Raw genomic sequence first — 27,913 nt, forward strand, 5'->3', positions numbered from 1 at the left:
CGCACCAGTTTAAAAGATCCAAAACACCCTAAGTAGTGTTTACACTATAAAAGAAAAGAGTTGTCTTCTTGATTATGTAGCAGGCTAAAATATCACAATCATTTGGCCATAATTGCACCTCGTTACCCAAAGAGGAGATTCAAAGAGGGGGTTTTGTTGTTTTTCTTTCTTTCTTCTCCTCTTTAAATCCTCCCATTTTCTGTTGGCTGGCAAAGGCACAGAGTTGAAAGCGGGGTTGACAAGCAGATGTTGTGAGAAAACGGTAGCTTATTAGGTTACACAATGCTCGACTTCAAAAGAAGTCGGATACTGTGCGAAAGTTCAGCCATGTTTGCTCGCTTTGGCAGTGCGGTACGCCACCACACACGCAGCAACAAGTGATTAATCCTCCTCATCCTGTTTTAGGGACACGTAGCTGGCACAGGTTCAACAAACAACACTCTCTCTGTCATTAAAGAAACGTCTCTCTGTACACAAATCAGCACCTGTGTTGAGTTGTGTTGTTAGACAGAGGGTTATCCTGAAGGTGTGGGGTTTTGTGCAAACATATTGATATGCGTGATTAATGCAGGCTATTTGTCGTGGGCTTGGGCGGCTTTGTTTTAAAAGGTAAAGGTGGAACGGAGGGATTTTTGTTGCCTACCCCTTGGGGCAACTCAGTCAAATGTAAACAAGAGGCCTTTGAACCTCAAAGGCTAACCCCAGTTGTTAACCCCTCAGTGTCTGACAGGGGGCATCGCTCTTCAGCTCAACTGCATGGCTAATAGCCCAATTAAAAACATACCACGCCATACATTATCCTGAGGGGACTCAGACGCACCACGTAAGGATATATGTTTACGTGCATGCACACACACATCCCTCTCGCACATTATATCTTTGCTTTTGTCTCTTTTTCGTTGCTTCTCTGATACTCACACACACACACACATGCACAGGCACTCCTAATTAGTGTCTCTCCAATCCAATCCTGTGTGTTAAGCGTCTAGCTGTGAGTACTCCTCCTGGGTGACCTGTGAACTGAACAGGGCTGCTCTCTTCCCCCACTTAATGATCAGGCTATAGTGGGTGGTAGCTGTGGTACTGGTGGGAGATCATTACTTTATCCCTGTCCATCCACCGTGGGAGTAGGTAGGAGGTGGAGGGAATTTACCATGGGAGGCACAGTGCATGAGAAGTGTTGTGTTCTGGAAAAAAAGGTTGAAGTTCGCTCTATATGCAAATATACCTCATTTATTTCAGCACAATACTGGTTGTTAAGTTCCACAAACAGTGTTCACAAGTGACCTCTTAGGCATGTATTAACCAAATAGGATCTGTTACAGTATTTATTCCTTTTGATACATTCTCGCTCCTAAAAAAATACTTGAAAATAGTAATGTATCTCCTTCACTGTTTAGACTTCAGGTTATCTTTATTAATCAGTGTTAAAGCTGATATAATCAATACTTTTAAATAACAGTGGATTGAAGAACCACATGTAATGTTAAAGGGGGTCAAACGTAGTGATGAACCCAGAAAGAATCATTTCTTGACTCTACAGCCCTCCTCAGTTTTAATCTTTATGGGACACTTCACTGTTTATCAGTACTTTGTTTTGGTTTTGACGTCTCACAACTGTATATGTATATGTATATGTATGTATGTATACATATATGTGTGTGCGTGTGTGTGTGTGAAAAGAAAAAAAGCTCTAATAACAAGCTTTCCAGCACCAAACAGCTGGTATGTAGTTGATTAATCTGCAGCTGAGTTTCTCAATGAAAAATGGTGAAAAAGGATTATGTTTTCACCTCACCTTTTAAATGACTGACAAAAAATCTGAGGTGTGCATAGTAAATCAGAGGTCTTGAGCCAGACTTCACTAATTCAACATCAACGACCAGGTTTGCAACCTTGGAAGGGTTTTTTTTTTTTTTAATGTAACAAGAAGAGCATTTCCTCCTCAATGGTGGCCATCTTTATGGCTCAGTTATTTCGCCTTCCTGTATACAAGCAGGTGAAATGAACACCAGACCTGGTTTCTCAGCTTTTTTTTTTTTTTAGCTTTTTTTTTCTTACCTCAGGTTCATAGAGAGGTAAGCCTGCCTTTAGCCCAAAACAGAAATGCTAGCAGGCTGGGAAAATAGACAAGTCTCACCAGACCAATTACAGACTTAAAAAGGCCTGGCTGGCTATCAGACAGAGAAAAAGGTGCTGTGGTGTATATTTACAGGAATAACAAGACAGACAGCTGAGTTGAGTAGTTGAGAGTGCCGCCGTCGCCCTGTGGCTGAAGACCAGCAGATTCAGGGAATCCATACTGCAAAGTAATTATTACACCAGAAATGATGTTCCCATAATAATGTGCCATTTGTTGCTTTCATGTGGCTTTCCCACTGATAAAATAAGCCTAATCTCCCTCTCATATCTCTCTCTCTCTCTGTCTATCTATCTATCTATCTATCTATCTATCTATCTATCTATCTATCTATCTATCTATCTATCTATCTATCTATCTCTCTATCTGTGGTCGACCCGCACCACTCTAACTCCCATACTCCCACATGATGTGCAGATTCCAGCAGGGCTAGTCCTCCAGAGTTTGAACATGGTAAACAATTATCTGTCTAGCCCAAAGCTAGCAGCAGCATTGCCCCCCAAACCCCCACCCTGCCAAACCTCTGTCTTTTTCTCTTTCCCCTTCTTCTCCCTCTCTCTTTTACTGTCTCTCATCTTTCCTCTGCCTTTCCCTGACAGTGGCTTAAATAGAATGTTAATTTTGACTGGAGGATTTCAAAGCTGAGGCAGCTCCTTTTCATCTTGGTGTGCACCGCAAGTTCACCAACACAAAGTCACTCTGCTCTTCAAGAAGGAAGTTGTTTTTTCCCTCCTATCTGTTTTTCTTTTCCTTTTTTTTTTTACCTCCCTTCTCTCTTTCTCTTTCTCTGCTTTCTGTGTCTTCTGTCTCATCTAAAAAAAAAAAAAAAAACAAGACATGAGACTTTGGAAAAAGTAGTGTTAAGAAGGTTGTTACTGCCATCCAAATCCACGACAGATATAATATTCACTTGCCATCTGATGCAGGTCACTTTGTGAGACCAGTGAAATGAAGCAAATCAGCATTGTTTAACTTTTTTTATTCTGTTTTTCATTTTACATCTTGCAGCAGGTTTTCTCTCCACATTGTTTTACTGTGCCAGTTGTTTCGAACATAAGCACAGAATAAATACATTGAAGAATTAAAATGGAACATTTGTTTTCTTCTCACCCATAGCTAATTGCGGAACTACAGACATCTGCGTTCGATGCAAAGGAGGAGGCTGTTCGACTGCAGCAGGCAGTGGACAGGCAGTTAGCAGAGGCCAATGCTCGATGGGATGAAGAGAGGAGGACGATAACTCACCATGCCGATCAGGCCAACAAGGTCAGTGCTGGACACTTAAGAGATCAGTCACTTCATGATTGCATCTACCAGCAGTGATGATATGAGAAACTAAATTAGTATGCTGCATTCTTTCCATTTTATATAGACTAAGTAAGTGTATAGGGTGTTGCAAAATCTTTCTCCTCTACACATAAAATGAAGCTGTTGGAGTCCAGAGCAGTAGTACTGCATTTTCAGTGTCAGGGAAAGGAAGGGAGGGGCAACTCAATCTGGAGACATGTGAATGAAAACCTTTTTTTTTTTTTCATATTGGATAAAATGTTGGAAAAGAGTATGACCCATTTTGGTCTGTATCGATTTGGAGTTGTCTTAAAGTGAGATATTAGCCAGCTGGAAGAAAGAAGAGCAGAGAGCGGCTGCTCCTGCAAAATATCTTGTCCATCATGTATCATTCAACAACTTTAGGGGCTGTTTGTGTAAATTTGAACACATCGGCTAGAAACACACAGACTTTTTAACTAGCTCCCATGAAATTTTATACAGTCAAAGTTGTTCGATTAAGGTATTATTTGCAGTAAACCAACGCCCCCCCAAATCTGAGTTTACACGAGTGCTGTAGCAAGTTAGCAAGTTAATCAGAGTATTACTATTGTACTATTGTAAATATACCAACTGACTCTAATGGAGGGGACTGTACCTTTTGCAGCATCTGCACTGCACTAGTCGTGAGGTAGAGGTGGCAACTGTTTAATCTGTTTCTCTTATCTTCCTGACTTCCTTATCTCCTTGCAGTCTTATATACTTCCTGTCCTTTATCATTGGTCTCTGCTGTGTTCATCCAAAACCTTTGGACTTAAAGAATGGTTGAGGGAGGGGGAGTGTGTCAGTAAACTACAGCCTTGTCTGGATTTGACTTTTATAGAGTAGACACGGGTCGCTTTTCTTTTGTTAAAGCATGGTCACAGTTTGTATGCATGTGCTCTGTCATTTTTATGGCTAGTTGCAAACTCCATAGTGTCTTTAAGTGGCTTGTGTGCTCTGTGTCTAGCTGAACCTTGTAAATCTGTCTACTGCACTCCACTTCTTAAGTCAGAGCCTCTCTATATCATTACCGTCATTTTCTTTCACCGGTGAAATTTTTTACTCTCATTTCTTTTTACATATCCTAATTAAACTTGAAATTTAGAGATTACACATGAAAAATGTGATGTAAAATGTCCAGTTTGACATGTGCCTCTGTTTAATAAGTGTGACACTAGATTAGAGGTCAGTCATTCATGTCACAGGATCTTTGAGTCTGCCTTTCTGCCTGAGCAACCACACTGGGACATAGTGGCAGTTGATTGGGTGTGGCTCACTAAATAAAGAGTTGTTGTGTCTGGGATCAGGACATGTTTCCCAACTCAACCTTGTCTGTTTGTGGTTGCAGCTGCCTCATATAGTAAGGAGGCAGGTCTGTGGCCCTCCCTTTACATCTCCTCTCCTTCCAGGCTCTGGTAACACAAGCCCCTGAGTTTTCTGCTAAAGCAGACAGTTTGCTTTGAAATGGCTGTCCCGAGCCCTGTCCCACACCTAGAATGAAATATTGTGTCCTCATGTTCAATACATGATTTACAATATGGACTGATGGTAGCTCAGAGGTGCAAATCATTCTGTTCAGGTCCTTCACAAAATCATTTTTCTGGCCCAGGCAGAGTTTATAGTCAACTCCAGATCTTTTCAGGGTCCCTGTCTCACTTTTCATTCATTAACCGACACATTCACTCTGGCACTGTGCTTGGATTATTATAAACAAAGCCTCACAAAGTCATTTTTAGTGGGACTACGCATGTGCAAAAAGCACTGTAGAAGATGAGCACCTGACTTTTTCATGCTTAAGTGACACAAAGATCAACAAAAATCAACTGATATTCAGTCATGAGCAATTTATTGAATTCCTTTTTATTCATGTTTCACTGAAGAGAGGTGTTACCTATTCACACAATACACAATAATTCATCCCTTGTTTACTAAAATGTCCATGAAATTGTTGTCACTATGTTATCATTCTCCATGGGCTTCTTGATTGTCACTTTAAGGGAGACTCTGTGACACTGTTGCCGGCTACACTTGCTCATATTGTAGCTTTGTTGCTTGTCATCTAACTTTACCATGACACAACACACACACACACGCTGTCTCCCCTGTCGGAGGCTGTGTTACAAGACACAGGCCTTGGCATATGTGTTGGGAGCAGACAAAAGCTTAGTGTTTCCATTATCTGTGTCCTCATTATTATGATCCCCGCTGTATTAACCACCCGCTAATGAGACTCCAATTAGTGGTTGAATTGCTTATTAAAGGCCAGACATGAGGGGAAGAAGAGAATCAGTGGGGGAGAAGAAGGTAAGATTGGTCAAACAGCAAATAAAGAGATAGAAAATAAAGGAAGAAAATGGAGTTGGTGTAAACTTGAAAGAAAAAGGAGAGGGGGAGGGTGAGATGGTAAACAGTGAAGGGGAAGAAAGGGAGAGGCAACGAAAGGATGGAGGAAGTGTGAGGACTAAGATGGTAAACAGAAGGACAAGGAAAGAAAGGGGGAGAGTGAGAAAAGACAGAAAGAAAGAAAGAAAGAAATGGCGGAGAGCTGTCAGTGGGCCATCAGAGGGAGTGTGTCGCCTGCTGACATTGTTTCCATGCTGCTCACTTCAAAGGGCTCGGATTATGAAGAGAGCGAGGGGCTTCAGACAATGGGAGGGGAAGAAAATAACATCAAAGTTAGCCGCGCATTTGAATTGGGATAATCCCAAAACAGTTGTTCTGAATGCATGCTGCACCAGATCAGATGTCCCTTTTTTTTTCTTTGCCAGTCCCGTTCTGCCGTTTCTAGCCTGAATTTAGCTCCCTCTGTGGCTCTACTGTACTTGTGACTTCTTAAATGTGGGTGTTAACTGCAGAGACCTTTGTATCTCGTAAACCCCTTTTTTTAGAACAACGGTAGTACAGTTAAGTATGCTCATTATCTGGGTTTTTTGTATAAGTGACGTTTAGGTGGAGGAGTATTTTTGTGTGTTGTGTGTGGGAGTGTGTTAAATGTAGGCAAGAGCGCTTGAGTGTGTTGTCACAAACAGGGATATTGGCTTTGCATTTGGTGCTGCTCTACTCAGTTTGAATAGCAAATAAACTAAATATCAATGCGTGTGTTGCAGAAATGAAGTGCACATTCTCATTACCAGGAAACCATGGTGCAGATTAATGAGCGGACAGACTAGTGAGGCACCAAGCATCCCTGTTTTTGACCTTCTGATGTGAACTTAGAGCTCCGTTTGTTTTTGTTGTTTTTTTATATTAACACTGGAACATTGTTACTGCATGTAATGTGGAAAAAACTGTGCAGCTTTTAGCCACTTTTAGGTCATTGTTTGGTACATCGGTTTATAAAGAAAGAAAGAAGCTGTGGTTTTATAAATTCCCCCTCCACTATTTCACCTTACTTCCTGCCTTTGTTTCCTATGAATGATCTCTCAAATAGTGTTGTGGTCAGAGTTGGTGGTTGGCCATTATTTCTGATCCAGTTATATTTAGGTTACCAATTATCTCATAACAGTAGGGAAGGCAGGAGTGGGCAGTTTTAATGCACTGGAACCAGGCCTGTGTCAAAGGACTGTGGAAGGTGAAAGCAAGATGAAAGTGTCGTATTTGCTTTCATCTGTCCAGTCTATTCATATCAGGTAAGGGGAATGGGAACCAATATAGAGGAAGTCAGTGTAGCGCACTGGGACATAGCCAGCGTTTGTGTTAGACGAGTATTCACTTCCTGATGTCATCTGTTTCCCTACATGTGGTATCTCGATGAAGTGTCTCCATTTTTTATGGATGGGTTTTTTTCTTTTTCTTTGATGAGACACAGGGGTTTGAGGTGAATTGTGAAGTTTAAAAGTGAGGTTATTGGGATTACTTGCATGCATGAAGTGTGTTTGTGTGGCCATGTGCACAGGCAGTGTTTGTCTGTGTGTGTGCATGTGAGTATGCGAGGCTGTACGAATGAGTGTGCGAGTGCACTTGCCTGAAATGTGCAGCTGCCAAATCTGACAGACCTCAAGCCCACATTAGCCTGCCAAGAGAAAGGTACAAAGACACACACACACACACTCTCACACTCACACATGCACTGTCTCTTCTCTCTCTCTCTCTCTCTCTCTCTCTCTCTCTCTCTCTCTCTCTCTCTCTCTCTCTCTCTCTCTCTCTCTCTCCAACTCTGTATCTTCGAACTCTTTCTGTCTCAAACTCCGTCTGTCTCCACACACACATACACGAGCACACATGCTCACCTCGCCCTGCCAAAAGGGAGAGGTGGCTGGTGAATAAACAATGGCACTCCGCCCATAGTGTCACCCGCCTGGGCTTTGATCAGCACCGCTGTTCCTGCTCCCCACAGCAGTGCTTCCTGTCTTTCTGCCTGCCGAGTGTTGCCACGCGCGTACATGCATGTGCACTTGCACACACACACAGACACCTTTAACATATTGTTCATGTCTTATTCTTATACATAGGCCTACATACACTATCTCTCTCTCCTATTTTCTCCTCACAAAGTATTTATCTGTATCTTTCTGTCCCTCAAACTCGCACACAAACATAGCTTTGAGTTAGTGCCCTTGTCTCTACATCTTCCAGTAGTGTTGCTTTCTCTGACATACACCCACATTCAGAAAGTATTCAGACCCCTTCACTTTTTTCACCTTTTATTGCGCCTTATGCTAAAGTTGTTTAAATTCATTTTTCCCACACATAATACCCCATAATGACAAAGCAAAAACTGAATTTTAGACATTTTTTGCAAATTTGTTAAAAAAGAAAAACTGAAACATCATATTGACTTAAGTATTCATAGAGCTTTTACTCTGTATTCTGTAGTTGAAACACCTTTGGCAGCGATTACAGCCCCGAGTCTTTTTGAGTATGACTCGACAAGCTTGGCACACGTGGATTTGTGGATTTTCTGCCATTCTTCTCTGCAGATCCTTTCAAACTCTGTCAGGTTGGATGGGAAAGCCATATTCAAGTCTCTGAAAAGATGTTCAATCAGGTTCGAGTCAGGGTTCTCGCTTGGGCCACTCAAGGACATTCACAGAGTTGTCCCTAAGACACAGCGCAGGAGTGTCTTGGCTTTTGCCTCACACTGATGAGAGGTTTCCGTCTGACCAGCCTCCCATAAAGCCCAGATCAGTGGAGAGCTGCAGTGATGTTTGTCCTTTAGGAAGTTTCACCCATCACCACACAGGATCTCTGGCGCTTAGCCAGAGTGATCATCAGGTTCTTGGTCACCTCTCTCACCAAGGCCCTTCTCCCTGTGTTGCTCAGTGTGGAAAGGCGACCAGTGCTAGGAAGAGTCCTGGCTTCTCCAGACCTCTTCCATTTAAGAATTATGGAGGCCACTTTTTTGTAGCCATATCTGTGCCTTGACACAATCCTGTCTCTGAGCTCTGCAGGCAGTTCTTTCGAAATCATGGCTGAATTTTTATTCTGATATGCATTGTCAACTGTGAGATCTTACATAGACAGATGTGTGCCAAATTCCAAATCATGTCCAATCAGTTGAATTTACCATCAGTGGACTCCAATGACTGAATACTTATGTCAATGTAATTTTTTCCTTTGTGTAGATTGAGGGAAAAATGAACTGGGATCTGAATATTTTCTGAATGCACTGTATACCCTGCGTTTTCATACACATGCACACAGACACGGACAGAGGAGCACACCTTTGATCCAGGCCCATCCTGCAGCAACTGCTAGTGCTAGTCAAAGAGAAGGTCTTCTTGCAGTGTCCCCTGGGTGAAGTGACAGCAGACACATTACATAATGCAACAGTGACCATTGTCTCTCTCTGTTTGAGGATGAGAGTGAATACATGAGGTGCACTGTTCTTTGTACACCAGACAATGTGGGGTGTACATTTCTTTGTCCATGTGATCCTGGTGCCTTTCTTTTATGCATGCATACCAGTAACGAGGGACAAGTTTCCTGTGCACACACACACACACACAGCCACACGAACGTGCACACATTCAATGGGGCTAGTTGTAGCAGCTGCAGTTTGTCTGTGGTTCTGTAGTTATATATGCATTAGTTTCTGAGGGGGTTGAAAGGATGACTTTGCCTGTGGGAAGGAATGGCAGCAGTGGATCAAGAACAGGTGTGCTGGATACTCTCTGTTGTACAGGCAAAGAGCTTGTATTTGTGTGTGTGTGTCTGTGTGTATGTTCGTGCATGCATTCGCCTTCTCTGTGTCTCCGTGTGTCCACGTCCTTCAACACATGTCCATGTTCTTTGTGTCAACCTTGAACTACGCATTTGTTTGCTGAAGTTTGTTAAGCCGTCTGTTTCTTTCACTTTCTTTTTATTCTGTACTACTCTCACAATTTTTTAAAGGTGTATTAGAAATTTTTAGAAATATTAGTATTGAATTAAATTGGATGGGTATTACTACCTATCTCACTGTGAATCTACACCTTAGTCTGTAGCTCTGTGCAGAGTTTTATGCCTTTTAGCCAAATCTTTGGTTTGCCTGTCCAATAAACCAACATGAAGGCCCGATGCCTTCATGTCCACACAAACGTGTGCACGTGCATCTCTACATGTGTGCACTGTGTTGGCTGATTGATGACTTTCCCGGCAGATTCCCAGCAGTGTTTGATCCACATATCAGAGGAGGTGGAAGTAGGAGAGAGATAACATTCCAGGATGCTAGGAGGGAACGTGGGAAGTAGAACAGCTCATAGAGGACATACTCCACTCAAGGACAACAAACGGAAATTACTCATTAAACCACAGGCCTAATACTGAGTACAAAGAAACCATAATGGCTTAACGTCTTGTGCTTGCCTGTTTAAAGAATCCCATGTACAGTTAAAGCTGCGTGATCACCAGGGGGCAGAAATACTAAAATACACAATTTCACAGAAACACAACTCCACATTGGCAGTTGCCTTATCAAGTTGATAGGGCTTAGGTGTAATCTTTCTATTATTTAATACTGGGATTAATGAGAGCAATGAGACTAAACCGTATAGTCTATGTAAAAGCTTGAGAACCAAAACAATGAGTGTAAACAGATCAAATCTGCATAGAGTTGTAGGTTTGGGCAGTAATGCTCAATATGTTTCAGCCATATGTTTTGGCTATTTCAAATTATGCTGTACATTAGGCTGTAATGCAGTGGTCAGCAGGCAACAGGATGGATTTGGTCATTTGGTAGAATAATCTCAGCTAAATGTTTATAAGACTCGTACTGTTGTCTGCTCATATCTGCAGCAACTTGTGTGAAAGTTTTTCTAAACATGCAATCCTGAATGAAAACAGTGATCTATGTTTTATAACACTTTGCCAAGAGTTCTTAGGCTACAATTGTATTCGTAACTTTGCTAAACTTAACATCAATTAAATGTTATACTATTTGATAAACAGAATATATGTATGTAAGCCCACACACAAACACATGCACAAGGCATATGGTGCATATTACAGAGTTGTTTCCTATTCTCTTTCTACTGTAGCTCACAGCAGCTGAAAGAGACAGAGACGGAAAGATAGAGAACAGTGTGTTCCCCCTGTGGGCATAGCTCGGTTGCAACATGTCTTCATTACCACGGCAATTGTCTTACTATTTTCATCAGTACAAGGAAAGGTGCCTCCATAACTGTACCGTCAAATAACTGTTCTGTTTGCCATTCAGGAGAGTTACACCACTGCTGCCATCGCACTATCTTCCCATTTCAGTTCAAAATCAACTCTGGGAAAAGTGCTGAAAAGCATCAAAGTACTGAAAGCAAGTCAGTTCATACCAATATCAGTGATATCTTTCAGAGGGGCTGTCCTGGTCGACTTGCTAAAGCACGTCTTTTTATTCCTACACACAGACGGATGGACAGCAAAGCAAAAGCAAAAGTTTCTCTTCTCTAACACCTCAGGAGGGAGACCTCTCTCCTCCTCCTCCTCCTCCTACAGCTTCTCTCTTACACTCACTTCTTTACCTTTCCCACAATCCTTTGATAAAACTGCAGATAAAAGAGAGTCTGTGCTCATCTCTCTGCCCATCCATCTCTCCTTGAGGTTACCACCTCCTTTATTATTTACTATTAGATCAGTAGACATACATACTCACACCGCCTTGTTCTACTAAAGCTGGTGTGTGTGTGGGCGCAGTCCACATACCGTGTCTTTGCTTATGTATGTCTGTGTGCTTCGTGCCCCTTGTGTATGTATCTGTTCTTACCCTTTTGCTTGTCAGAGAGTGTGTGTTTGTGTGTGTGTGTCCTTGGCTGGAGGCGGTGCAGTGTGAGGTTTTTTCTGCTGTCTGAAGTCGTCCAGCCTCAGTGTCATTAGAGGATCTCTTTAATCCAGACTTTGGGAGAAACTTCTGACAGCACGCTGCAAATAGAAGGCCCCGCCGCACATGAAGAGCAGCTCGGCTCCTAACAAAACACCAAGTTTAAAGAGGCCCCTGGCCTTTTTTCCTCCTCCCACTATTCCCTCCCTTCTTTCTTCTTTGCTTTTTTTCCTGCCCTCTGTTGCTTTTACTTCACCCTAGGGAAACATGCTTGCCTTATCTGAGCAGGAGGACCACCCAGGAAAGATGACTCAGGCATTGGTGTGTCTGCGTGCCTGTGTGCATATGTTTGTGTGCATACAACGCTGGAATTGCACACTCATTTGACTGAATGTAGCACTCACATTTTTAGAACTTTTGCTGTTAATATTAATGCATGCCTACACCTGCATGGATCGCTCTGAGCGGTGTGTTTGTTGGTGCTTGCGTGCACGTGTGCCTTGCTAATCCTTTGAGCCAAACTCTGGAATGAAAGGCAGAGGCACATTGCTGATGGAGAGGTGGGAAAGGCCTTGAAGCTCCCGACTGTGGGACTGTGCAACAGAGGTACACCGCTGCCCCTATCTCTTTGCTCCGGTCATGTGTTTTTCTCCTTCATGTCCCTCACCTCCTCCTCACTATCTTGCTGTTGCTCATTCTCACCTTTTTGAACTCTCTCTTCTTTATTTCTCTGTTCCTGATAATGTCACATTTCTGTCTTATCTTCCCAGGCCGTTGGCTTTGCATTTTGTGTACTTTTTTCTCCTTCATGCACCTTTCTCTTTCATTCTCCACACACCCTCCCTCCATCTGTCCCTAAGGAAATCTGATTTCCCCCTCTTCCTGGCCCATTCACAATGATCCCAGTCTGCATGGTTGATAAAGACCATATCGCCCTGAGCATCTGGAGACACTTTAGCTAGATCCTCTATACACGGTCATTCACGCACCTTTGCACACTCCGTACTATAGAAACAGCCAGCATTTTGTGTGTTCTTGAGTGTTTATGTGTGACAGACAGGAAGTTAGACTTGAGGGATCAGTGGTAAAATGGCAAGGGACCACAGCCAGAGCACCTGGGAGGGACAAGTCCTCTTCAGAGTTTTTTTATGAAATTGTTTGTGCAAGTGTCCTCGCTTAATATTTACTTATGACTAATGACTTGAGGAAAAACGGCTATGATTAACAATATAAATGTACAAATTCACTATTGTTTGAGATGTTTGCTCGCACAAACTGTAAAGCGGAAGGACTGTGCAGCTCTGAATACTGTGAAATATGACCATCATATCAGACAGTGATAGTGACTAAATATTTCCACAGTCCTTTCTGACTCACACAAAGCTTTTGTTCATCAGCAGAATCATCCCATATATTTCTATTAATGAACTGACATGTGCTGAACTTCTACCCTCAAAGTCATTTTGAGCACATCAGATACAGAACCCACATGAAAGAAGAACACGTCACCAAACGCCTTACTTCCCAGAAGACCTGGTCTAGAAATGCTGTGTCACAATGCAGTGAATCGGAAGCGGGTTCATAAAGTCGAAGTTGGTTTGTCAGGGTCTCTCATCTTCTTCATCAGCCATGGTGCTTCCTGAGAGGATAGATATAAGTGAGGTTAGAGTAACAGTGAGTAATCACTGGAAATACGTACTAGATAATCCACTGACATACAGCAAGAGATACACTTTATTATTACAGTAGTGCATTGTGTGTGCTAAATTCGACTGCCCAGTCATTTTTATTAACATATAACCACTAAAGAAATTTGTCTCCGAAGACTTTACGGTCTATTATTAGACCTCTGATTCAGACAAAGAAAAGGGGAAAACCATACTCTCTGTGCCTTGACCACTACAATCTGAAAAGTTGTGTAAGTTGTCAGCTTCTCTAAAAATGCTTTTCTAGTGTTGTTGAGTCTTTGATTCACCAATAAACAAAATGAAATGATGAAATCGAAGGCAATGGGTTGCACTGGATGGATGTGGGCTGAAATGGGATCGTGCCTAAGAAATAACCTGATTAATAGGATCAGCACACTGGAGACCAGCTGCCTTTCATGCTGCTGAGCTGAAACTGACCTCACCATGATACAAAATTATGGCAGTCTAATAATGTGTGTTGCTCTAGAAATCCATCAGTCAGTGGCCTAAATGAGACACTGTAAAGGCAAAATAAATTTACCTGTTTGGAATTATTAAAAGAAAATGATTACATGTAAAAAAAAAAATGAGAGAAAAAAACAGAGTAAGGTAAATTTTCCATCAATTCCAGCTACTGTGAGCTCTACTGTATCTACAACAAAGGTCTCAACTGTTTGGTTTTTTTTTTGTCTGTGCGTGTTGCCCCTTCCTTCCTTTTTAGTCAGAAACTCTCAGAGTTTCTACCCTGAAGTTCATCCTGGCCCTGAAGCCTAACACTCTGTGTGTGATTTATGTCAGTGGAGTGGGTTGTAGATCAGGCGGTCATGCCTATCACCTGGACTGGGTTTCCCTCAGCTCTGAGAATCGACAAGGCAACACCTGGCCTGCTCAATCAACTCCACTGGGGAGAGACACTGAGGATATTGATGCTAGCCAGTGCCCCTCACACTTGTTGGAGGGTGTGTGTGTGTGCGTGCACGTGTGTGCGCGTTTGTGCGCACGCATGCACAAGCATAAATACATGTCTGTGCTTCTGTGATAAGGTGTGTATGTGTGCGCATGCATGCATACTTGCATGTGTGTACATATCACTCTCATGCAGACTAATCAAAGACAAAGTGTCCACATGTGCACTCAAAACATCTGGTTCTGTGTCACATGCAGGAACTGCGCATTTCTTTCCACTGCTATCACTTACGGGCAGAAAGGGAAAAAAAAACGCCCTATACACACGCATACAGTTTTCTTTCTTTCCTTTTTTCTTTCATTCTTTTTTTTTTCTTTCTCGCCGGAATCTTAGAAAGCAAAACAGATTAAATTCTTTATTGGCACCCTGAGGGGAAATTTGATCAACTAAGGTAGTGGACCACATATGAGAGAGGTCCTTATCCAGTAAATGATACATTATATCTTTCGTACTTCCTTCAAAGAAATAATTATCCTTTAAGGAATGCAGCTTTACAAAAGCCTAGAAAGTTTGCTAATTCCCTGAGTCAGAAAGTCACTCTTTTTGTGTGTCCTTGTCTAAAAGTGAGTTTGTGCTTAATGAGGGAAGTTTCCCAGTAATTACTGTCATGACTTTATTATTAGCCTTTTAACACATGAGAACTAATCACAGGCTGCATCTCTCCTCACTCTCCCCCTGTCCTCCCTTCTGCCTACCTTTCTGTGTCTTGAATACTTTCTCATCTCTCTTGTTTCCTCTCTTGCACTCTTTGGATCAGTCTATCATTCAGAGTCAGCCTGTGTCACTTCCCTGCGCAAATGAAACTGTAGATTAGTGTATAACGCTTTGCGTCAGTCACACGTTGCACCACAAGGATCTCGAGTTGCTTTTCTTTTTCCGTCAGTCAGCCGACAACACTGACTGTTTCTCCCTTCCCCCAGGCTCTGCAGGAAAAGGTGGAGAGTCTGCAGAGGCAGCTGCACTGCTCAGAGAAGAAGCTGCTTAGCAAAGAGCTTGAGACTGAAGAGAAGGTAATACAGTCACTTTTTTTTTCTCCATCTCTCACAATGTCTCTTTCATACTTGTCAGGCATGTGCAAGAGAGGCAGGCTGTCTCTCACTCAGACCCATTTGCTCCTCACCATTAGCGTTGCGTCACTCTCTGTGCCCAACGTGAACTTTCTTCAGCCTGCTGCCCTCAGCCTTTTTGTCACACACATCCATTTAACTACTTCCTCTTAATAATGACGTCCTTTTTTGGGCTCTTGAATCCCTCAACTGACCACAGCCATCTATACTCCTCCATCACCTGGCGTCCCAAGACCCTCATCCCTCAGTTGCCATCCTTAGTAGACCCTCCAGGGGGCCACAAAAGACAAACAAAATTGATTGTTCACCTCCTTCCCTGCCCTCCCCTCCTCAGCCTTCCATCTCTCATTCTCCTGTTCAGAGCCAGAGATATGCTCCGTCGCACATTTCCAAAATTCCTTGAGATTTGGCTTCAAGAGCCAGCGCCTAGGGCCAGGAATGCCACCACCGCCTGTGTTCAGAGGGAAGCCTCTGTGTGCACACACACACACTCCCCATGGCTCTCCAGAATGCCCTGTAATCAGGCTCTGTTTTGACCTTGACACACACAGAGAAGAAAGCACTAATGACTACACTCACACAGGAGGCTCTTCTTTGTACCCTGGTATGTACACCAAAGGCATTCATTCTCTTGTGTCCCCCTCTGATCCGCCTACTGACCCTTGTACACACTTCACACACTTGTCACACACCTCGGTGTCTGGCCGTCGTAAATCTGTAGGTAGGGGTCAGTGGTTTTTAGGAGCTGCTGGTCACTGACCCAGTCCTAGAGGCGCTGCACATTGTTGCCCACGACTCAGGCAGAGCTGACCCCTGAACCTGAATGATCAGATCATTTTGTTGGGGTAAGGTGTGTGTATTTGGTCACGTTATTCACTGTGTTGAAGGCGTAATGAACTGATTTATTGGTGAAAGAAGATTTTGACAATCTTTGGAAATCCTTAACAACTACTGAAGCAGATCATTTTCATATGTTATATCCTCCTCTTGTGTTTAAGCAAGTGACAAGAAAAAAGTCAGGATTTTTCAAGATCATTTTCAGCCTGCTGCACATTACTCTGGATACTCTGTCTGTAGTGAAAGGTGCTTAATATCCAAATGTGAAGCCATGAAGTATGTTTACCACTAGGTGATGTTGATTCAGTCAAATGGCCCTCTGCACATACTGTAATTTCAAGTTTTTAAGTTTCATAACATTTTGTTTAAAGACAGAAAGACTGTAAACATCATCTTTATTAATAGTTTTTCTGTTGATTATTTATGCCTTTATGAAGCACATTGCAACACTCCAAACCCACCAGTAATAGAGGTGTGGAGAGCTCAGTCTTGTGTGGTTGAAATTTTTTGATTCTGTCATCAGTAAGAAACATGAATTTTGGTACGGATACGAAAAATGCAACATTCTGATTTAAACCAGGCAATATGTTGGAGCAAACAATGAGTAAACAAGACTGAGAATCTGACTAAGCATTTGGTACCAATTTTAGGTACTTGACAGTTCTTGATTCTCTGCCGCAAACACATTTCACTAATTTATCGCAGATTGTTTTGCTGTGACAGAGCTGGCAGTGAAGACACAAACAGGAAGTGAGCCATAGTAGAATAAGAATGAAGGAATCTCGGCACATCAGCCAACTCGAAGCTAAAAACCAGTGCCTGAAGAGACAGGACAACTGAGACCGGATCTGAAATGATGAGATCTGAAGCACACTGCTAAAGTAAGAGCTTTTTAATTAGGTGCAGCAGCATTTCATCGTACAGCATCAGAGTAAGAAGAGGCAGTGGCAGTGTGGATGCTTAAATTGCCTGCACCCAGCTAACAGCTGTCTCTCATAGGATGGACTGGTCCTGGGTGTAACTTGAGTATAGCCACCTCCATATTAACATAACTCATATCAGTATACATCATAAAACTTTCATTGCAATTATCAAACCTCATAGAAACGTCCTCACTGAAAATGTGTGCAATGAATTCTGCTCTTTTTCTTGGCCACCGGAGATTACTGCTTTTACAGTATATTTGAGTGTCGTTTCGGTAGTATGGTATATAATGAGAGTTTATTTTTTAATCTGTGTTGTACCTGTTCAGTTGTTTTAGTGTCCCGATTGCTGAAAAGTTTGAAATTTGCAAAATAATGTAACTAATACTAGCAACAAAAGTCTACCCATGAAATAGAACCACTGAATGTATTATTATGAAATCATTACATGATGGAGTAATATCTTTATGTTTTCTATATATCTGCGCTGAATTTTAGCACTTTCTCAAGAGAAGTTCCAAGGAAGTTAAAATTTCAAGAAATATTTATGACATTTATGTTTGTTTTTTTTTATCAAGACCAAATAACTTCTAGATGTGATAGAACTATGTTAATACTTCACAGAATGAAAATTGTGTTGCAAGAAAGTCAAAACCAGTCGTGATATTCATTTTTGAAGGAAATGATTTTTCATTCAGTAAAAAATAATTTATTAATTTGAGTACTGTAAAACATTCAGCAACAGCTATTTACATGAATACATGCTGAAAATTATCCTTAAGGTTTTTTGGATCCTTAGTACAAATTTCAACCCAATCCAGTGAAAAATAAGCATTTAGTGATTCTCAGAATACACATACAGCAAATCGCAAAAATGATTAAATTTGGCTCAAAGGGCCAGACCTCAAAAGTTCATGACTAAGAGGTATTCAGAGTAGAGCTTCAAATATTTTTTTTACATTATTTATTTATTTGTTTGTTTTATAAGATCCATGACATGAACTGAGGAAAGCTGTGAATGCTGGGTAAGCTGACGTGAAATGATCCATTAGTGTACATCATATGGGCATTTGCTCTGCTGTGTGCACACCGCCTCATGTGTGCATTGTGTTTATTTTTTGTTTATGATAATAAACCTTTGGGCCTCCACTCTCTCTCCTCACACTGATACTGCCCAAGTTTATCTGCCAAGACGTGTCTTTGTAATCTGATCCCTCACATGCTAAAACAGCCTTTCTGCCCAGACTTCACACAGATGTTGCTTTCCTTACACTAGCGAGGCCCTCGCAGGCTCCCCCACTCTAAAATGGCGGATCAGCAGCTCGCTGTGTGGTTTAGTTCTTCTTGAAGAGAGGAGCAGAATGTTGAAGAGTACAGCTCTTTGTATAAATACATAATGATACAGTGGGCACGGTGAACTGTACAAGTTTCAAAGATGTATCCTCCTGTAACATGGGAGCTTGGTAAAATAGAAAATAAATAATTTCTGTGTCTGTTTTCAGTATTGATGCAGACATAAAAATGCAGAGGAGATGAACTTAAGATCTGTAGGCTCAGTCATTTTCCTGTGTGCTGTTTTTGTTGAGTTACATTACATCAGCAGCTACCAATCCATCCCGCACTTCTCTCACAACTTCACTAAGATCTGTAGCCACTTCTAATCTCCTCCTGCCTTTTTCCCTTTTTTCTTTCCTTTTTTTTTTTGAAGCAGTTTCTTTTTTCCCTCTCGCAGCAAAGCGTTTTTGAATTCAAATCGCTCCTTGGTGAACTCTCTGAGTGCCAGCTCAGTGGATGTGGAGGTGCAAACTTTGTGAGTGGCGTCATTTTTGATGTACCCCCTTGTTCCTGACAAGGTTTTTGTCACTTTGGAACAAGGGGGTATATCAAAAAATGTCTTTCCAGCAGCTACTCATCCCCCAACCCCACAACCCGTCCCACGCATACGTGTACACACACACACACACACACACACACACCCCAACTTCATTAGCATACATCAAGCTTCCGAACGACGTGACAAACTTCATTTGAACGTTGAAAGTGTTGAGGGCTTGTTCCTTTCTGCTGGCAGCTGTCAAAAACCACGCCATGTGACAGTACCAAACGCAAGGGAAAGTCAAAACCACAATCTAAAGACTATATATAGATGAAATGTTGTCATTTTAAGATGACTGGGAGGGGAAAACGACTGCCGCTCCTCACAGTCTTCAAAACTAGAGAATCACGCTTCATCAGGAACAAACAAAATCTCATTTTAAAAAGAGCTGTGGAGATGAAACCTGATTTTCTCCAGAAAGTCAAAGTCCCTTTTCATTGCTTTGGGACATGGTGGCACATTTTTTCTTCCCTGTGTTTCCCTCCCTCTCTTTTCTTTCCCTCTCACTCTCATCTGGAGTCCGTCAATGACCAAAACCTCATGGAAGGTTTGATCAACAGTATTGTTCAAAGGCATCCAACATCTGTGATAATAGTGAGGAGCCTTTTTTCAGATGTCATCACATGCCTCCTGCCACCTGTCAGAAAAACAAACATGCCTTTGGTGTAAAAAGATGTTGAAAGAAAAGAAAAATGTGTATTTGCGTGGAGAAAAATAGAGATGTAAGAGGAGGGACTTTGGAAGAGGAGAGAGGATGCAAAGCTGAAGGAACAGTGTCTCTCAGGGAACGAGTCAGACATCTTTGGGGAGTTTGAGAGATGCTCCTGTTTTGAATTTTAACTGCAGTGAGAGACATAGTGAAGTCAGAAATTTTAATTGGTACTTTATCTGTCCTTGTCTGCTTTTTTTTCCTGTGTCTGTTAGGCTAGCATACCGTTTCCACAACAGAGGTGTTGTTACACAAAAAGGCTGCTGCTTCCACCCACACACATTGCATAGTAAACTATGGCTAAGCTTTAGTTAGACAAGCTGTGGAAAGATGTGATTGCGAATGCTTTGGTCTGCTGCTCTGCAGCAAGAGCAGGAATCTATCATACTCCTTCGAGTTAATGTAGATATCCAGTATCCATATATTTATGTATATGCATAAATATATACTGTGTAGTACTTATATATGGTACAATGATACAGAATCAATGCTAATTTTAATGATAAGAACAATACAACTTTAAAAAACAATAAGTGATATATTACTATACTTTTCTGTCTGTTACCGAAGCTGCCAGACCAGCCGATCAGTGCAGTTGTCCGTGAAATAGTTTGGACATATGCACAACTTTACTGTATCACATAATACATTAGCTATAGCTTGGGTTTCCCTCAGATGTTCGTGGCTTGTCCAGTTTCATCAGCCTTACAATTGCATGTACAGTATCCAGTCGTCCCCGTTGCTCTCTGTGAGTCCCGGTGAATACGCCGCTGTAGCCTTGCCCATTCTAATGTATGGGAAGGAAAATGGAGACAGCATTGCCACAAAGGAGCTTGTAATTTAGGCAGAGCGGATCTCTCATTGCTGCGGTGACTGCACCATACATGAACCAAGAATGCAAAACTAAGGAGCTTGGCTTTTGAAGAATCTAAGACTTATATTCAGAGTGGTTGGTAAGGGATGTGTTTATTCAACCATTGTTTATTGCTTTGGTCTGAGGTAGTGGAGTATGTTTTGTCTTGGCCAGCCATTTTGTTATGACTACAGAAGCTGCTATAGATAGAGATAGACATTTCGAAAATCTGCAGTCCCGTAGATTCAGCTCATTTTTTAACTCCTGGACATTCAAATTAAAGCTTCTGAAAAGCTTTTTCTTTTGCCACTTGTTTGAAAAAGTCACTCTCAAATTATCCTTGACTTCATTCTCACACAGCGAGAAAAAGACATATTTCTGTAAACCGGTGGACTCTCGGCCCAGTGTTATTGGCCTGATGCTTTAAAATGAATAGGGCAGAAGGAGCCTGAAAAATTGGCAAAGTTGTGCCAGACTAATCTACTGCACACTGAGCTGCTTCATGTTGGGATCATTTATACTGGGGGTTGCTTTGAAGTGCTTCCCAATCCCTTTCATTGTGCCCGGGAAGATTAATTAGCCAAAGCCAGAACAATCAGTTAAATCCACAACGGGAAAATTATTTTAGGAAAACCTATCTTTTTCCCCTCCCCCTCACCTCATTCACGGTCCCTTCACTTGAAAGACTGGACTGATGAGAGGTTGGGAGCGTGGGGATATTCTTAATGTTAGCGGGACTTTGGCTCTGTCAAAGACATTATGGTCGGTTAAAATGCTCAGACTCTCCCCTGGTTACACCTTGAAGTATGTGGGTGAAAACTGTTGCTTTTCACAGCCCCCGTTGATTCCTCGAGGTCTGTTAAACTATTCATCAAGCTCAGAATTAATTGATTCAGCAACTCTTTTCAAAATGCCGTAAATGCTTTTACAATACTGTAAAAGCTCTGTTTGTGCATGTATGCATGTGTGTGTGTGTGTGTGCATTCATTCATGTGTGTTTGTGGGTGAAAGGGGGGGCCTGCGCTAACCAAACCCTTTTCAACTTCTATAATCAGACTCTGGTTTAGTGGAGTGTAATTTAGCCCCAGACAGACTTCCTCCAGTCCTCCCCAGTGGAGCTAGCAAGCTAGCTCGCTATCGAGCTGCTGCTGCATTTGATGTGTTCTGCGCTCCACCGCGGCCCTGTCCTCTTCTAAACCCAGCTGTGTCGAGCCCATAAAGGCATTGTGTCAGTTCTGGCTGTAGTCATTAGCAGCCAGTAGGGGGTGTTGTGTGGAGTGAGTCATGCCGGTCTGCAGACCCCCTGTGGAGATGTGAAGGAGCTGTGAAGAGCGAGGGAATACTCTGAGCCATGAATAAAGAGGGGATACCCACTGTCTGTGTGTGAGTGTCTGAGTGTGTGTGTGTGTGTGCGCGTGCCTCATCCAAGGGAGCTTTTTTGGTCGCCATGTCTGGAAGTGTATGCGAATATGCAAGTGTGTATGTGAATGGGAAGCAGACACTTCTTCAGAAATGATATCAACAGATTACTGATAATATAACAGCACCTAATTTAACTGATTATTAATAATTTGCTTGAAAATTAACCTCTTTCTCATTTGAATAGTCAGATTGACTTAGCATCAGGTAAAATGTATTTTTAATCCAAATAGGCAAAAAATGTTTCATGTGTCTGCAGGTGTTTGTATCCATGTATGGATATTACAAATATATAAATTAGATGTGTAATCTGGATTCATTCATTTTATTTGGTTAGTTGTTCTTCTAGGTCAGCTGACACTGTTTGGTTCTCCCCCCTCTCTGTCTCCTCAGGTGACTGTGGTGCGTCAGGAGTACGAGGAGAGGATCAAAGGTCTGATGCCAGCTGAACTCCGACAGGAACTGGAGGACACCATAACCTCTCTGAAAGCTCAGGTGAGAACTGACTGCTTGCCAGATACAGATCAAATATAGAAACGCATATAGAATGCTCTTCTTCACCTGTTCATCCTCCATTTATTCATATCACTTTACCCACTGGACAATAAGGCAGTGGGGTGAAGTCATGAGTATGCATACTATTCTACCTTCAGTACCAACTACCAGGTTTAAGTGCTGTGACAGGTTGCTCTTGTCCTACAGGAGTGTCAGTGAGCAAGATGCTGAATCCATGCCTGCTCTAGCTCTGCTGCTTTGTAAAAAAAAAAAAACTGGTCTCTGACCCTACAGTCAAGCAGAAATTGAAAATAAATTTAAAGCATAAATATTATTACAAGAGCCCGTAATACTGGATGATGTAGATCAGGCAGATGATCACAGTAAGAGTTTGTGGTCATGTCAAGCGCATTATTATAGTATTCCGCTATCCTTACTCTTTTTTTGTTGTTGTTTTTCACTTCCCCCTGCAATTAAGAGCTTTTATTTTTTTCAACATTTTTATATAGTAAATAAAAGTGGGGTTTTTGTAAAGATGAGTAGATTTAGCAGCACAAGATTTTGTGAAATGGGCTCATCCTGGATCCCTGCCATATTCAAATAGATCTCTCAAGATCCTGTTTCAGTGCACAGACCACAGCTGTGTGGTGGAATATGTTTATAAGATGTGGTTTGTGATCAAAGCGGCCTATACTCTCATTGACAGTGTCTCGGGTTTTGGGTTTAAAGTGCGACTGATAAGTAAATAAATCTGATTGGCACTTTCATACATAATATGTCAAGCATGTTCATTTTTCGTGCACTGCAGCCTGGCATTCCTTCCAGCTGATGCCACTGAGATACTCACTCAGCAAATCGGAAAGTAATGTCGCCCCGCAGCCCCGCCCCCACACTCAATACACATCCTTTTTCCCGTCTAATCCATAGTTGTATTGGCCATCGGGCACGCCGGGACAAATCCTGGTGCGCCGCCGCATCAGTGGGCTGGTGGACCATTTGCGGTGTGCATGGGAGCATGCTGCATGCGTGTTCTGGGACTGGGATCCCTGGCAAATCAGAGTTCCTCCCACCCCCCAACACCAGATCTTAGGGCTCCCCTACCTATCAAATCCTACTTTAACCTCTGATTATTTTTCCATAGGGGAAAGAGGAGGGAATGCGACCTCTTTTTGAAGGGCTTTTGCATCTACTTCACCACTGTGAAGTGCCAAATGAAATGCTAGAACTTTCCTGAGGTCTCCCCCAAAGAAAGGAATGTACCCTCGGCTCCAGTACGGTAGTCCCAGAACAATACAGATTCTTTTGGAGCCGTGATTATTCTGCCAGGCTCTAGATGCCGTGTAAATGTAGATGGGGTTTATTTTCACTTCAGCCAAAGACACTTCATAAATAAACTCAATCTTTGTAGCCAAACAAAAGAATGGCGCGGCCTCCTCTCGCAGCATCCTAACCTCAACTAACCTGGCTCATAATCTCCCCTCTGTCCCTGTGTGCCTTAACCCCTCTGCCCTAATCTCCTGACCCCCAACCCCTGTTGAACTGACCCCTGGACTCAACAACCAAGCCTTTCTTCCATCTTCCTCTACTTAGCTAACCCCCTCCACCCAAAAGCACAACTGACCTAAAGCCATGGTTCCTTCTCCACCTCACAGTTCTTAATTCTGATGCACTAATTTCCTGCTTCTCTCATTCTCCTCACAGTAATCAGAGTGAATACATTTTGAAGATTTACTCTGTGCCAAATTTTGCATTGTGTGTCTGTGTTGCAGATTAACTTCCTTCAGAAGAGAGCATCTTTGCTACAGGAAGACCTGGATGCCTGTCGCAGCAGGAGGTTAGCATGATTGTTTAGATTGTATAGAAACATGTGCACACCATGCCTGTAAATAGGTCATGTGGAAGTTTGTACTTCTGTACGGTGCATATATGTGTATACCTCAATGCCTTGCCAGGGTGCACCTCTTACAGTGAGTGTAGATAAGTACAAACATCCAGTATCACTAATAAGCTTACAGTGTACTCTGTGTTACACATGTTTAATGGTGCAGATGAAGTCTTGTCCTTGGCTATGACAGCTTCCAGTCCTGCTGGCTTTGATTTTCCTCCCATCCATCATAGTGTAAGAGCCATTTATGTCTTTATGAAAAGCATCTATACATATGCAGTGATAAGAGGCTTAGTCAAACATTGCCGCCGCTCACATCTCTGCAAACATCTCCCAGGACTGTCAGTCACACACATCACAGTAAATAACCACTTATTTCACCGTACCTCGCAACTTAAAGTGACTGAGATCCTGAGAATCTCAAAGGAGCAGTCAATCAGAAAGAGTTGGTGTAAATTTGTTTCCATGAAGGCTTTCTTTAGAATCGATGCACAAGCAATATTATGTTGGTTTAATGGTTTAACACAGGAATAACCCAACCTTTTCTATACAGGTAACTATGGGAGAACCTCAGCCTGACCCTACGCCGGGACATGAAGGATAAGACATCCAATCAGATGTGAGCATTATTGACTGTATTTTACAGTAGTATTTTACACACCTCTCATGCCACTGGACCAGTCATCTTTCATCGCCATGTGCAGTTTCTTCCCATGGTTTTAACATATTAGCTATTTATTGATTGTCAGATTTTAGTTTTTGCTTTGTCTTGTTGAAAGAGAAGTATTTTTGTGTCCTCAGCTGGTGACATTGTTCAGTTTAACATTTTTTTGATACCATGAACTTGATATTGTTATTGATATTTAATCGACATTTAATATCATTTGCCATATCCACTCCAAAATGCGTTATTTTAATAAAAGACTTTGCATCATTTTATGTTGTCATGCTTTTTTTTTTCATTTTGAGCATGTTTTCATCTTCCCAGAATACCTCATAATTAATCCCTTAATTAAGGGAAGTCATGCTGTTGCCCTTGTTTTTATATGACCACAACATGCATGTTAACCAAGATTAGCTGTGTAACTTAACACTAAAGTCAAAGACCTTGAATTCCCATCTCCCCCCCATCACTATTTAGCATCGCCTCTCTGCTCAAGCCCCCATTTGAACTGCTAATAGTAGTTGGGGGTTTGTGGTTGGTTCAGATAAAGAGCTCTGCGAGTAGATCGTTTGAACCTCCGGCCAAACACTACAGTCCTTGGGCCCGCTGTTTCTGCCTTTGCCACAACTTTGTGTTTTACCAGCGGCTCCACTCAAACCCAAGATGAATCGATCAGACACTGGAGTTCATGAAATGGCTGCTGCACACTCAGGCAATTTATTAGGTACACCTAGTTAAAACTAATACAGTCTAACACAACAGTCGCAATAAATCCTCCATTCTTGAAGGTGTCAATGCTCAGTTTTAGTTGAAACTGTGTTGAAGAGGTGTTGATTCGACTGTATTAGCGTTTTAGAGGATGTAGTCTGTGGTGCTGTTGAAGTACATTGCCTTATGTTGACAGGTGTTCCGATTATTTTGTCCACCTCATTTACATCTATGAGGGTAGGCTAGACAACCGACTGTGGTTCCTCCAGTGTCTCCAGAGTGTGGAGGTTTTATGATGATAATAGCATTTGCTGGACCAAGAATGAGCTTCATAATGAGCCCCTATCCACTGGTATTTTTGTGTGTCTCTGGTAGGTGAGGAATGCACGGGCTTGAATACTGATCATTTCCAAAAAAACTACATTTTATTCCTGGAAAACAGTTTGGAGCTTGTTATTAAATTCCTAAAAATCAGATTTGATTTCAAAGAGGTCCCAACACTTATTTGCATTGGAATTGCTTTCTTTTTACACCCGCAGTTCACGCACTTCCATGTGTTCCCATTGTCCGTGACCTGTTTTACTGTCTCCAAACGAAACACTATACCCCTCACTGTATTTATTTGATGTGCTGATTCTGCTGCCTGGGCAGACAGAGAGAGCGAGGGAGAAGAAACAAAAAAAGAGAGACGAAAGGAGAGAGGACTGTCAGACGGACATCTGAGAAAGAGGAATTTAGTCTTTCAGCACAAAGCCTTTGTAAAGTCTGTTGTTTCTGGCAGAAGTTGGCAGAGGATTCATAACTATTGCAACATAGCATCATACTTGCATTTTTTGCATGTACTGTATGTGTGACTACATTCTTATGTCAGCAATGGCCTCAAATAAGCTTCAAGCTAATTAGAACATACCATTTAATCCGACCTGATTTCTCAGTTGCATCTTTCATTCAAGTTATGTCTGGAATCTGTCTTTGAAAAAGACTGCTGTCAAATATATGTCAGGACAGGCCACTTTAAATGTATGCTTTTACTCCCATCCATATGATTCATTTCGTCTCCCCCCTTCTTTATGACAGCAGGCTTTTTACCTCACCTTCAAGTATGGCCTTCTGAAACAGCTATGAACATTTTAGCCCTTAACAGAAACTGCTGGATGCAGCCCCACACAATTCCACCACCGGAAAGGAGGTTTCAGACACTATTAGATGATCCACCAAACACTTAGTTTAAAGCACACTAAGTCCTAAAGAGCAGCTTCACATGGAGCGGCTGATTCTGTGGAACTAAAGGTTATCGTGTCCTGTTTAGCAGGCCCACGTTTTGCTCGTTTACACCGAAACAGGCTCCAGCCATAACCTCTCCTTTAATCTGTGTTATTACTCTGACATAGTTTCACTCTAATTGATTGTCTACTACCAAAATAACCTCCATAATTGAGCTTGTGTAAATACAAGCCATGAATGTCATTTCCACACGGCCGACACGGCCCCATTAAGGATCAAAGCCCTCGCTTCCTCTCAGTTATCTCCACATCAGACAGTGGCCTGTTGTGTGACAACAGTAAAGGGCAGTCAGGGAGCTCTCAAGGTTTCCCTCCACATTCTAACCGCGCGTCAGTGCTGGAGGCCAACGTATGGCGCTTGTTCGTGTGAAGTTTGTTTTAATGTTTCATCGGCTAATGAGTAGTTTCTGTGACTTGGGTGCACAAAGGTCCCTGTAAAATCCAGTGCACTCAAGATAAAAACTGTTGCATGACACTAAATCATTCTCTTTAAGTCTCTGTGCAGCCAGTTTTTGAGAATCTTATTTCTGGAGGATACCAGTGATGTTTTTTGAGGAGATTAATTCAAAGACCAGGAGTAATTTCTAATGAACTGTAGAAAAGGGTGATTCGAGGTCACTCACTGCCTCTCTTCCCCTTCTTTTACGAGATTTACACATGTGACGTGTGCGTGCGCCGTACTCTGAGCGCTTATGACAGGCCTCTGGGATTGACTGTACATCAGCATGTGATTGACAAAGTCATTGTACATGTGTGTTTGCGTGTGCATGAGCCGTGTGTCACTGGATCTTTTTATAGAGCTGTATTCTGAGTCAGACCCTAGGAGGCCTGTGTTTGGCTGCTGTACGCTGCTTGCATAAA

General features: G+C 42.2%; 1 protein-coding gene across 1 annotated transcript in view; it reads left to right on the plus strand.

Annotated features, from left to right (window-relative positions):
• The window catches only part of cep112 (centrosomal protein 112), a 92,777-nt gene extending 67,458 nt beyond the window's left edge, over positions 1 to 25,319 (plus strand). Inside the window, exons 23-27 of the mRNA XM_041062754.1 lie at positions 3,257 to 3,406; positions 15,254 to 15,343; positions 22,411 to 22,512; positions 24,282 to 24,346; positions 24,951 to 25,319. Coding sequence (XP_040918688.1) covers positions 3,257 to 3,406; positions 15,254 to 15,343; positions 22,411 to 22,512; positions 24,282 to 24,346; positions 24,951 to 24,954 — 411 coding nt within the window. The 3' untranslated portion in view covers positions 24,955 to 25,319. The remainder of the gene's footprint in view (positions 1 to 3,256; positions 3,407 to 15,253; positions 15,344 to 22,410; positions 22,513 to 24,281; positions 24,347 to 24,950) is intronic.
• The last annotated feature ends 2,594 nt before the right edge of the window (positions 25,320 to 27,913 follow it).

This window comes from Toxotes jaculatrix, chromosome 18 (genome assembly GCF_017976425.1).
Source record: "Toxotes jaculatrix isolate fToxJac2 chromosome 18, fToxJac2.pri, whole genome shotgun sequence".
Lineage (NCBI taxonomy): Eukaryota > Metazoa > Chordata > Actinopteri > Toxotidae > Toxotes > Toxotes jaculatrix.